This window comes from Pygocentrus nattereri, chromosome 10 (assembly GCF_015220715.1).
Source record: "Pygocentrus nattereri isolate fPygNat1 chromosome 10, fPygNat1.pri, whole genome shotgun sequence".
Lineage (NCBI taxonomy): Eukaryota > Metazoa > Chordata > Actinopteri > Characiformes > Serrasalmidae > Pygocentrus > Pygocentrus nattereri.
In genome coordinates this window covers 6597155-6610539 of record NC_051220.1, presented here as the reverse complement: position 1 = coordinate 6610539, position 13385 = coordinate 6597155, and the positions used below count along the sequence as shown (strand labels likewise).

At 39.7% G+C, this 13385-nt stretch overlaps 1 protein-coding gene across 1 annotated transcript; it reads right to left on the bottom strand.

Moving 5' to 3' along the window:
• Window positions 1-467: 467 nt before the first annotated feature.
• Window positions 468-12665, bottom strand: hmgcl (3-hydroxy-3-methylglutaryl-CoA lyase). The gene is made up of 8 exons (XM_017707816.1): window positions 12531-12665; window positions 8572-8655; window positions 8326-8433; window positions 7582-7677; window positions 5175-5323; window positions 4213-4465; window positions 2646-2771; window positions 468-606 (listed from the first exon to the last, which is right to left on the bottom strand). The coding sequence occupies exons 1-8, from the start codon at window positions 12624-12626 to the stop codon at window positions 505-507; spliced, it is 1014 nt and encodes a 337-aa protein (XP_017563305.1). The 5' UTR covers window positions 12627-12665; the 3' UTR covers window positions 468-504.
• Between the last annotated feature and the right edge of the window lie 720 nt (window positions 12666-13385).

Here is a 13385-nt window from a genome sequence, read left to right as displayed (position 1 = left end):
AGATTTCAGCTTCTGTATATTCACACGAGACACTCTCTCACTGCCAGACGTGCACACACAGATTGCCAGGCCTGAGCGATTAAGACAAAAAACAGTCTTCATACACTCCTTCCTGACAAACAGAGATAGAGAGTGTGTCTCTGTGTATATAATTACAGGCTAATTAATCAGAAGGGCCTCCGATGCCAGTGTCTGTGGGCGCACTGCCAAAGCCAAATGGCAACGCAGCTGATTCATACGGCTTCCTTCTGTTATGAGATGAGAAGGAAAGTCAGGAAATGAGCTCCGCTGCTGCAAGGAATGTGGGGTGCAAGCAACATTCCGAACAATGCAGATTATGACGCATATGTGCCTAAGTGTTGTCTCTGGAGGCCCTGTCAGCGATTCCTTTGCTTTCCCGCATAGCACACAGAGAAAGGTTTGGGTCAAGATCAATGGGAAACGAGAGAGACAGAGAGATGCAGAGATGAAGACGGGCAAAAAACACACCATTTGTATTGCAAATCACAGTTTACAGGTGGCTTGTGCTACTTTGGAACTGGTCCTTCTGTTGAGGGAGCGACAGATATACGAGCCAGCGTCCATCAGTTTGGGTAGATCCACTCCCTGCCACACACAAACATACACAATCGCAGATTAGATCACACACTAAGGCCTGATTAAAAAGGTTATGCAATGGAAAATCTTGACATAGTATAATTTAGATCAAAACAAAACTTTGTTTCTGTTTGGGAACAGCCTACTTCAACCTGGCAACCTGGCAAGACCAAGGCCCAGTCCAATTTCTTATTCTCAACCCCTTGTTTTCGAGTGTCACCTTGCCCCTTCGAAGGAGGGGTGGTGGTTGAAATCTTCCCCTATGAAATGGGGCCTCAAATAAAGAAGAGCATTGCTTCATAAACAGGCTACTAGCGCTGCTCTTTTTTAGAGTTTAGCTCCTCACGGCTGATCTTTAGTTACATTTAGGGCATCATATGCCTTCAAAGAGTGGCATGGGAGAATTGGAGCATGGAGCAGCAGCTACATTCTGCCACAACAGGTCATTTAGCTAGCTAGCTAGCTACAGAGACATTAGCATAATATTAGAGATTGTTTATGCTTGCTATGAAGAAAAGGGCCATAATACACTGAAATGATATTAAACTAAGATAATATAGTGGTTCACAAACCGCTGTTAAATGCCCTGAAGAAAGACTAGGCTAGCAAGATTAGCTGAGGCAACAGATGTTTATCTATTTATCTTAAAAATCAGGCCTTTGATACAGAATCCCAGATGGTCACTAAGGTGTTGCTAGGCCATTGGTAGGGTATCCCAGGTGGTTACGAGGGTGCTGCTAGGCCATTGCTATGGAGCCCCAGGTGGCTGCTAAAATAACAGGATGGTCATTTGTGCTAAAACAAATAATCAATAACATCTGCTAAATTTGACATGTTTAATAAATTTGATCAATAAAATTGAGCAAAACTATAAAACCATTCTGTATGACTTATAATCTGAGGCTACATTATTGGTCTTAGCCAGTGTGATAGACAATAAGTAGGAAGTTGCCTACTACACCAGACTGCTGGTTAAGTAGCAGGCAATCAGTTGCATTTCTTTCAAATAATAAACAAGAGCACATCCTGAGTAGTTTATGGAATTATTTTAACTGCCCCGGTCAATAAATCTGTGCTCTAGTGAAAAAACATGGTGTTTCAGCAGCTTAAGATCCCTGAACATATTACAGAAACAAGAAAATATAAACCCTGGCCTGGTAAAAGCATCACTGCCACCAGAACTAAAACAATCAAAATGAAAAAGAGTCTCTGGTTTATGGTTCCAAAACACTTGTCCAATGGAGAGTAAACAGAATAACCACTGTGGCTTGGAGGTGGCTGGGAAACATTCAAATTAGTGGAAGTTAACTATAGAACAGTGCTGTGGGCAAAAGAAGCCGCCCAAGTATGGTCCCTCCCTTCCTCCCATGCTCACTAACAAATAAAAATCTCCTCACGGTCTAAAGACAGCAACTCCAAAATGGTGTCTTTACAGGAGACGGCATAAACGGTCTTTACTTTTAATGTAAGTCAACGTGAAGAGATTTTATTCTGATTTTAGAGCATTGCTATTGGTCCATTCATCAAATTTTTCACTCAATGTAAAGGACAGTCACTGTGTTCAAAGTGGAGAAGTACACACAAAAGTACTATCCCCCAGAATTTTTGGATAGTATTTTACCATTATTTCATATAAAACTTAGGATAAAGTTCACTAGTTATTTTGGATTGTAAATAAACTGGCTAAATTAGTGACCCCTGGCCCCTATCACAACCACTATAAAAAAATCTGACTATTTCACATCAAACCACTCAGAACAAACTTTCTCAATGACAGAATTACACAGAAATCATGAAGAAGTTCCCCCTTTAATGTTCAGCCTCTATATGTTGACTGAGTGTACCACAACTTTCCATATGATTTACATACTTCTGCAGATGTATTATCTATTATTCTATGATAATCATTCCCTACCAGAATATTCAAACATTTGATAGAATATCCAAAAATAAAGATATTCAACACTTGCAGCCCAACTTATTTTAATGTAATATAAAATTTGACATTGGCAAAAAAAAAAAGAAATGGAATAAAATGGTACACTCACCGTGTGAATGCCTAGTCCATTCAGCATATATATTACGTCTTCTGTAGCCACGTTCCCAGAAGCCCCCTGGGCATATGGACAGCCACCTAATCCAGCCACCGAGGAGTCCACGACACTTACACCGTTCTACACAATAGCAGACATCTTCATCAGTATTAAACTTACATGCAAGAAGAAGTCTTGTTTACCAATGATTATGCTTGGTCAACAGTGGTTATTAGTTAAGGTTACGCACCAATCGGGCATAACATTATGACCACCTCTTTGTTTCTACGCTCAGCACTGCTGCACCACATCAGTGTTACTGCAGTACTGAGAATGATCCACCACCCAAATAGTACCTGCTCTGTGAGGGTCCATGGGGGTCTTGGCCAGTGAAGAACAGGGTAAAAGGGGGCTAACAAAGTACCATAGAAACAGATGGACTACAGTCTGAAACTGTAGAACTACAAAGTGCAGCTATACAGTAAGTGGAGCTGATAAAATGGACAATGCGTGTAGAAACAAGGATGTGGTCATAATGTTACGCCTGATCAGCGTATGTCACTACGTAACATTTTATGACTGTGTTCGACTGGTACATGGGCATGAAGGAGAAAACAGCTTTTCATTTTCATTCAAATGACTTGTTAAGTGTTAGAATTTGACACTCTTATTTAATCTTTTGTTTTTCTTTCAGCAAAAGTCCCAGTTTTGAACATTTTTAGTGGCTGAACTTTCAGTGCATCCCTACTTCTCTACTTCATGCATGGGCATAAAATTGAAGCTTGAATCTGATCAAAAACCTGCTGACATGCACTGGTCTGGCTGGAGGGTCACTGACCACTCAGAGCAGGAAAAACAACAGGACTGCAACTAACAATTACTTCTGTTCTTAACAACAGAATAGAATTCAATAGAACAGAATTTACAACCATTTGTCACTGTGTTCGCACACTGTGAAAGTAGACCTCCGCATTTAACCCATCCGTGTAGTGAAAGAGAGATAAGATAATCCTTTATTAGTCCCACAGCGGGGAAATTCACAAAAGCGGGGAAATTCACAACAGCGGGGAAATTCACAAACAGCGGGGAAATTCACAAACACAACCACATATATTCACAAACACCCACATATATGTATACCACATATATGCATGCTAATGAGCACACACACTAGGGGGCCCGGAGCAGTGGGCAGCCCTATCCATGGCGCCCGGGGAGCAATTGGGGGTTAGGTGTCTTGCTCGAGGGCACTTCAGTCATAGACTGTCAGCCAAGGGGATCGAACCGGCAACCTTCCGGTCACAGGGCTGGTTCCCTAACCTCCAGCCCACGACTGCCCCAAAATCTTATTAATACTCGATTAATCAGAAAAATCTAATTATTATGCTGCCTTCCTTTGCTGTAAGCATCATTCAAAGCTTTCTGTGCACAAAACGACTCCTTTTGTGGTGCAAGTCATGTCGCCCCCTATCGTTCCTGTAGTGTAGTGCAATTTGTCAGCCCTAGAAAACCCCCAACTGTGACACTTCAGCATCCTTACATAAACACCCTTCTTTATCATGGGAATTCGTTCATGTCTGACCTGCAGGGCTACTAGGATGTTAGCGAGCGCCTGGCCGTAAGTGTCGTGGCAGTGCACGGCCAGGGCGTGGATGGGCACCTCCTTCTTCACCGCCTCCAGCATCTCAGCCATGCCGCCTGGAGTGCCCACACCGATGGTGTCGCCCAGGGAGATCTCATAGCAACCCATGGAATATAGTCGCTTCGCAACCTCTGCAACTTTCACAGGGGATACCTTGCCTTCGTAGGGGCATCCGAGAACGCAAGATATGTACCTGTGTGAGAGGAGGACAGTGTGAATCAAGTATCAGTGTTTTTTAATCATGAAGCACAACCGTTCTAAATATGCTCTGACTTTTTTGTTTTCTTTGATGGACCCAAAATAAATTATCTAGATACATATAATTAATCATCTGTCCATAAACCGGTATAATTTTAAAATATCTTGTAAGTGGCAGTTATTACTGCCAATAAAAAAGAATTTTATTATTTTATATCAATTATTTCTTACTTGTAGCTCATTCAAACAAGCAGGAAATTCTGTTGTAAGTGGAGATTCTTTTAAAATGTTTAAGTAGAACAGGAGATCTTTTATTAAGATCTGAAAGATCTGTATCCCAGGTGGTTGCTAAGGTGTTACTAGGCCTTTGATACAGAATACCAGATGGTCACTAAGGTGTTGCTTGGCCATTGGTAGGGTATCCCAGGTGGTTACAAGGGTGCTGCTAGGCCATTGCTATGGACCCCCAGGTGGCTGCTAAGTCATTGCTATGGTATCCCAGGTGGTTGCGAATATGAGGGTATATATGGGTGCTAGTACGTATGAGTCTGTATCTAATGACTAAAGAGTCACTGTGAGAGATGTTCTTTACAACATTATTTGTGGAAGATTCGAATTTTCAATATTCTGACATTCATTTCTGTGTTTTATATGTTCAGTCAATCCCATAAAGCACAAGTGTACTCTTTCCATACAGGTCTTACCCCCTCACAGGTATTCCCTCCTGTTTGGCTGCTTTCATCACCTCCTCAAACCGCTGCAGACTCTCCTCCACTGAGCAGTTAATGTTTTTCTTACTGAAAAGTTCAGAGGCAGCACCAAATATGGCTACTTCCTTCGCCCCAGCAGTCACCTGGATGAGTGATCGAGAAAGAGGGAGATTATATCTGAGGAAAAATCGAATTTATTTTAATGACATTAATTTTGTTTAATGTAAAAACACTAAATGTGTTTATTATTTTACAATCACCATCATTTCACAGGCACCCCTTACTCCTTTTATGAACTGACTTGTCTTTACACACGTTGAGAAACTGCTGTGATGAGAATTGTGGTTTTGATTATCCATCATTATCCATTATATAAGTAGCAGAGACAAAAGTTTTATTACAGTTTTATTACATAGTAAGGCTTGTTATTCAGTAACTACAGGAATTCAATGTTAACTGGTTGAGCTATTCTTAGGACATAGAAGTGTGTAATAAAACTATGGGTATGCCAGGGGGTCCTGACCACTTAAAGGGTTAAACCACACCAAAAAATACACATATGCCTACATAAACTTTATAGCCAATATTAAATCTAGTGCATACCAAGAGCATGATCGCATTGATGATGCTAACTGGGCCATACCATATCATTTTTAGCATTTGTAGCCCTTTACATATCATTACAAAAAGATTTCCAACTTTCACTACAACCCCGTTTCCAAAAAGGGATGCTGTGCAAAATGTAAATAAAAACAAAATGCAATGTGCAAATCATTTAAACCCTATGTCTTTGTACAATTTTCAGTGAAACAACAAATCAAATGTTGTAACTGAGAAATGTTATAGTTTTTGAAAAATAAAAGTTTAGAATTTTTTTATTTGATGCCAACACGATGTTCCAAAAAAGTTGGGACAGGGCAACAAAAGGCTGGTAAAGTTGTGTAATGCTTTAAAAAAAACCTGCTGGTTAATTAGCAGCAGGTCAGTAACATGACTGGGTTTAAAAAGAGCATCTCAGAGAGGCTGAGTCTTTTAGAAGATGAGGAGGGGTCTACCACTCTGTGAAAGACTGCATGAGCAAACAGTGCAACAATTCAAAGACGTTTCTCAACATAAAATACCAAAGAATTTTTTAATTTCACCATCTACAGTTCAGAATATCATTAAAAGATTCAGAGAATCTGGAGAAATCCTCTGAACGCAAGGGTCAATTCTAAAAACCAGTATTGGCTGGCTGTGATCTTTGATCTCCCTCAGCCAGCACTGCATTAAAAACAGACATGATTCTGTAGTGGAAATCACTGCATGGGCTCAGAAACACTTCTTAAAACAACTCTCTATGAAAACAGTTTGTCACTGCATCTACGAGTGCAAGTTAAAAAGCAAAGAAAAACTGTATATAAATATACATACATATATATACATACACACACACATATTATATATATATATATATATATATATATATACACACACACACACACACACACACACACATATACACACACACATATACATATATATATATATATATATATATATATATATATATATATATATCAGGATCCACAAATGCTGCCACCTTCTCTGGGCCCGAGCTCATTAAACACAGTCTGAGGTAAAGTGGGAAAGTGTCCTGTGGTCCGACTAATCAATACTTGAAATTCTTTTTGGAAATCATAGACACTGTGTCCTCTGGGCTAAAGACCACTCAGCTTTTTATCAGTGCACAGTTCAAAAGCCAGTATTCATGATGGTATAGGGGTGCATTAGTGCACATGGCATGGGTAACTGGCACATCCATGAAGGCCCCATTAAGGCTGAACGATATATACATTTTTTGACAACATCTGCTGCCATCCAGACGACGTCTTTTTCAGGGAAGGCCTTGATTATTTCAGCAAGACAGTGTCAAACCACATTCTGCATGTATTACAGCATGGCTCCATATTAAAAGAGTCCCTGAACTGCTCAGCAGCTGAAATCCTATATCAAACAAGAATGGAAAACATTTCACTTTCAAAACTACAGCAATTGGACTTAGTGTTGTTAAAAGAAGAGGCGATGAAGCACAGTGGTAAACATGCCCCCGTCCCAGATTTTTGGAACGTGTTGTTGGCATCAAATTCAAAACAGGCAAATATTTTCAACATTTGACATGTCTACTTGGAAATGGGGTTGTACATACAAACATGTTCTGTAACCAAAGACAAAATTGTTTTTTTCTAACTGTATGTGACTCGTTTGTAATTTGTCCCTTAAAGTGCTCATATATGGGATCTCTGGTCTTTTAGTTTGCTTTGGACCACATAAGCAAAAACTAATTCTGATCAGGTCATGAATATTCTGTTTGAATCCTTTTAGAGCATTTAAGCTTCCCATTCTAAACTGCAGTACTTACAGCAGCTCTGTAGCCCTTCAGGTTGGGGGTCAGTACTGGGTAATTAACCCCAGGCTTCCTCTGAATGCCTCGCATCACTTCCTCCTGGTCAGCCATCTGTAAATTAAACTAACTCATGTGACATTGTGGTTGCAGCTGATTTACTGCAGGCTTGAACTCAAACTCCACACGACCATTAAAAGGTTTGGAATCAACCATCATATTAATCATTTTTTACTTGTAATAATTGTTACTTTTATACACAATAATAAACTACATATAACAGAAAAAACTATTTTTATTACATATTTTAAACAGTCTAGGAAAACAAGAAGTTCTTAAATGATTAATATTTAAATTCTATATTTATAGTGGCTTTAGAAAGAAGATTTGAGCTTGAGATTTGACCATCAATTTTAAAAAATTAGACATTCTGGATTTATTATATAAATATAACTTCATTTTAAATGCTAATTAGCATGAAGCTGTGAACTTCCAGAAGTTTCCAGAACGATAACCAGAACTGATGAAATCCAAGACCTCATCAAGAGTTCTAGTAAAATGAACATTTAGTGCACCTCATATTTGACACGCAGAGATCAAAAGAAACGTGTTAAGAAATTATTATAAATATATATTTACAGCATTTTATTCATCATTTAATAACTTCTTGATGTTCCCAAGAATACTGAACTGAAAAAAAAAACCTACTGAGCTAAATGTCATGTATGTAATTCTCTCCTAAACAAATTCATAATATTTTACCTGAGGGACCCATTTAGGAGAGACAAAGCTGGTGGCCTCGATGACAGGAAGTCCCGCCTCAGACAGCATGTCTATCAGACGGATCTTGACCTCAGCCGGGACGATGGTCTAGTAGAAGGAAGAAAGTGAAGTCACCAAGATGAGCACTGCATCTGGCTCTGCTGCTGTAGAAAGTGGTCTATACTCAGCTGAAACCTGCTGGTCACTGACACAACCATATTCAGATGAAGCAGAAACTTCTTTAACCTTCTCGTTCTGAAGTCCATCTCTGGGTCCCACTTCCACTATCTTCACCCTTTCTGGAAGAGGCTTCGTGGTGGACAAGCTGACCTAAACAAGCACATATGAACCTCTTAGACACACCATCCAAAGAGAAAGCGCCTAAATAAGACCGACTCCACAAGAAACAGAGCGTGAATGGTATTGTTTCCACCATACGAGTAGCGAGGAAACTCCAGCCAAGTGTATAGTGTAGAAGTTACTATACACTTGCTGTAAAAATTCTCTGTGACAACCTACAGTGATGCTGCATTAGTGAGATTTTCCAGTTTAAGAATGAGCTAAACCACCTTCTTATCAGTGGTGGACGAAGTAAACAATCCACATACTTAAAGTAAATAGATAAAGTAGATACCCAAGGTAAAATATTACTCCAGTAAAAGTAGAAGTTCCTCCCTTTAGACCTCCACTTGAGTAAAAGTACAAAAGTATTTACCTTCAAATGTACTTAAGTATAAAGTAAAAGTACTAAAAGATTAATTCTGGCTCTGATCTGGTCCTGTTATCATTTTTTAACAAGACTCGCTTCATGAACTCAGTCTTCTAATAGAATGTCATTAATTAGTGACGCTGACGTCTATTAAAATGATCAGAAGCACAAAACACTGAAGGTAAACAGTTTCCATCAGGGAGAACCGAGTGGCTCTGAAATCACTTTTTACACACAAGCAAAGTTTCAGTTTCAGATTTATTTACAACTTTGTTCCAAGTTTAAGTTGAATAAAAACTGGCTTTAAACTCAGGATCACAGATGAGCTCCTTTACTATGTTGATCTGTAGGCCTCTGTTCATAAACATAAACCAGCCCAAACTCATTTACTATAAAATGAAATGGTGTTTGTAGAAATTCAGAAAAAAGCCGCGTCAGTCTCGACTGCATATGTGGACATATTTCTATATTGTGCTCTATTTACACAAAGTTAGGTTAGTTCATCATTTATGTTGAACAGACTCTCCCAGAATTTTACGCTGCTGCGCTGACGTTGAACCGCGTGCTGCACTGGGTCGGTATGACCAACAGGTCAAAACCAGCTCTAAACAAAGTGACCGCTGGGCCCTGATTGGTGCTCTGGCTTTGCGCTTCTTTCGTTTTGACATGTTACGTTTTTATACACACAGAAACCAAAAGGAGCAACAGATTTCTCAAAATGTAGGAGGAAAAATGAAGATACTAGTCTTTGAAATGTAGTGGAGTGAAAGTAGAAAGTCGCCCAGAACGGAGAAACTTCAGTACAGATACACCAAAAAAATACTAAAGTACAGAATCCAATTACATTTACTTATTTGCTGTCCACCACTGGTTCTCATGCCATTTCTTGATGGTGGGAGGACCTTTTGAAAAACTAGTTCTTTTGGGGCAGAGTTGGAGTTTCCCCACCAAACTGGACATGCTTGAAAAAGCAGTCGCGAACGCATTTTTTGGGGCTGTTTTCAAAACGTAGCAGCGGCTGTTAATGAAAGTGCACAGTGCATGAGAGGTGCAGGTAAACATTAGCTAGCTACTAAATACAAGAAGCAACAACGGAGAAACTTACGTCAGGTGCAAAAGGGGGTTTAAAGGCTAGTGTACTGACGTCTTGAAGGAGTTGTAAATGTAGCCTAAACCCATATACAAGACAAGTTACTTCAGTGAAATAATGTAAAGGAACCTTTAAAAATAATTTAGGCATCAAAAAGATTTTGTAGCTAAAGTTCGAATCCTTCTCTCTAAATCTAAAACCTAAATCTACTTTAACAGTAAAAGATTTTATGCAGTATGTTTCAGACGGCAATCGTTTAAAGCAATCTATCGCGACTGTAAGAGTGTTTTTGCTGGTCTGAGACGCATTTAAGCAGTTTTAGCAGCTTAAACACATCCAACTCTCCAAGGCGCTAATGCTAGCTTGGTTGTATTCATTAGCCCGTAGCTCTGTGGCTAGGCTAGCACCACAAGCATTGTGTGGTGTTTTCCATAAAGTAGAGGGAACAGTGATGAATGAAAAACACAAAAAACAATATAAAATCACGAATTCTGTCAAACCAGCGAGGCTGAGCTATAAAATGGTGTGATTTAGTACCACAGGCCAGTGTTTCTCAATCGTTTCAGTGATTTACTCATGCTAGCACACCTTAGTCAAACATTTAGACACATGGACTGGTATCTTGGGGTGGTCAAGATGACGATATCTATCGCTACCATTAAACACTACATCACAATATACTGTTCTGAGCATATTATCTATATTAGTGGTTTAATACTGCAGTTCTGTATATAAAACAGTCAAAATTATTTGTGTTCACAGTTTTTGTTGCCGTTATTTGTCCATTACATCTTAGAAACCTCAGAAAAATTAAATGTCATGATGAATTTCCTGTACGATAAACATTTTTTGCCTACCCATCTAGAACAGCTGGAATAAACCAGTCCAGCTGGTCACCAGCTAATCAGCATATGCTGGTATGCTGGCCAACCAGTCAAACACGCCCAAGGCCGCCTCTAGAACAGCTTAAAACAACTTCATGCTGGTCTGTGCTGTTTTTTCAGCAGGAATACTTCCCATGCTTATAGACGAAACCACACAAATTATCTAGTCTCTGCTGTGATGATGGTCTTGACAACTGCGGGATGCTTTAGTGCTCACACCGCAAATGTTATGAGGTCATCTGCACCCCTAAGGAGGCGATCTGAGTGATCGCAAAGCGCCTCTGAGGGACATCGGACCCCTTTTACACCTGTAGTCACCACTACAATGGCCATGAACAGGAAAATTACAGCAAACAGAGGCTTATAAATGTGATTTTCCGTGCTGTCGGATGATCAATGTACTCTTTTTAACTCCTTAAAATTGACATATGTCAAAGGATCCAGAGAATCCATATGGAGATCTGAAATATGGCCATATATCCACGTGTATCATAAAGGGCCAGGCATATATTTTAACATATTTGTACACATAAATATATGTCTGATATGTGGGTGAACACATTTATGTGTAATATATGGATCACAAATATACATCTGATATATACATCTCAGTACATTTATCATTTTTACTATGATATTAGTGTAAAGGAATTTCTTTTCCTATTTATTTCATGTCTAAATGCTTTTATTGCACACTTTAATTTAGTCACGCTGCTATTATACCATATTTGAGTTAATTAATAATAAATGTAAAAATTAGCATAAAATCCGTAACATGTACAGCATTATATAGCATGAAGACAGCATATATGAGTAATATATATACCACCATATAGGAATAATGTTCTTTAGATAGATAGATATTTTGCCAAAATATATGGCAAGTTTCAAATAAGCTGGCCTATATGTCACAAATATGCTCATATGTGACCGATATATGTGTTAGATATAAAGAAAATCCACATAACTACGTCATACATATGAAATTCAAAAGCTACTTAGCTATACTGCTGTATGTCAGAATTCATGTACATATGATCGAATTTTTTTCCGATTAAGAAAAATAAAAATCTGTTTTTTTTTACGTAAGTTAACTGTTAGACGTTAACCACTAACGTTAAGTACGCGACCGCCTACAAAATGACGACAGAGCTCTACGGCTCTTGTTGCTGTTTTGTTGCTAGGTAGCATGCTGCCGCAATGCATGGTGGGTATTGTAGTTTTTCGCGACGTCTACTCCGTCTTAACTTAGTGAAAACGTCTCACTTTCTAAACTACAACTGAACAAAGTTGCCTGTCGGACTCACGAAAACAACGAGCTTGTACAACGAACTTGAATCACTGCCTCCTCTTAAATACACCGAGGCCGGTCGAGTCTCGTACCTAAACACTGAGATAGGTTTAGAAATGTCTGTACATCGCTCCGCACTAACGCGGCATAACGAACGGCCGCACTGGCCACAGCTCCTCAGCGTTAAAGTCGAGTGATATTCAGATAAATGAATGAAATGAACTGACTCACTGCTCGGACTGCAGCGCTGGAGCTGAAGGAGAGAGACCGCGGAACCACAGCGGGTCCGAGAGAGCAGGGCACAAACCTCATCAGCACGGCCGCCATGTCCACTCCTACTGTTTACGCTGGACAGAAAGAGGGACGGTGGGGCCATCTGCTGGTGTGGAGCGGTACCGGTTAGATAAGTACTTGCCAGCTTCCTCACCATCGCTCAGTATCACTTAAATCCAGCGTGGTATTAAATGATCAGGATAAGTGAGAAATCCTGCTTTGTTTGTCCTGGTCCTGGACCGTGGGCCTTAAAATAAGGCCTTCATTTGACTTATTCTCTGTCTGTATGCAGCATAAGCTGTCCCGTAGGGCCCTCAGGCCAACCAGGGACCCCAAGCATGTATTTCTTTTGAAAATTTTATATTATTAGTCACAAATTACAGGGATTTTCTTACATTGTTTCTTTATAAAAATCATTATGTATTCATCCATGCACCCTGGACAGGTTGCCAGTCCATCACAGGGCAGACAGACAGACACAGACAGTCTCTCTCTCTCACACACACAAAATTTAGCATGTCCAATTGGCCTGACTGCACCCGGCCGGGGAACCGAACCCAGGCCCTCCAAGCTACCCACCACGCCACCGTGCCGCCCCCCGCCCCATTATGTATTCATTCATATTCTATTATAGCATAGGACTATATGGACATTTAACCCCTTTAGAAATGGTAGTAATATTTAAAACCTAGCACGCCTGTTGTTTTTCTTCTCAGTTCCAGCTGATCAGATTGTGACATATTGCGTATTGTGACAATTTCTTGGGATATCTCAACATTATATTTTTGTCGTATCACTCATCTCTACATGGTT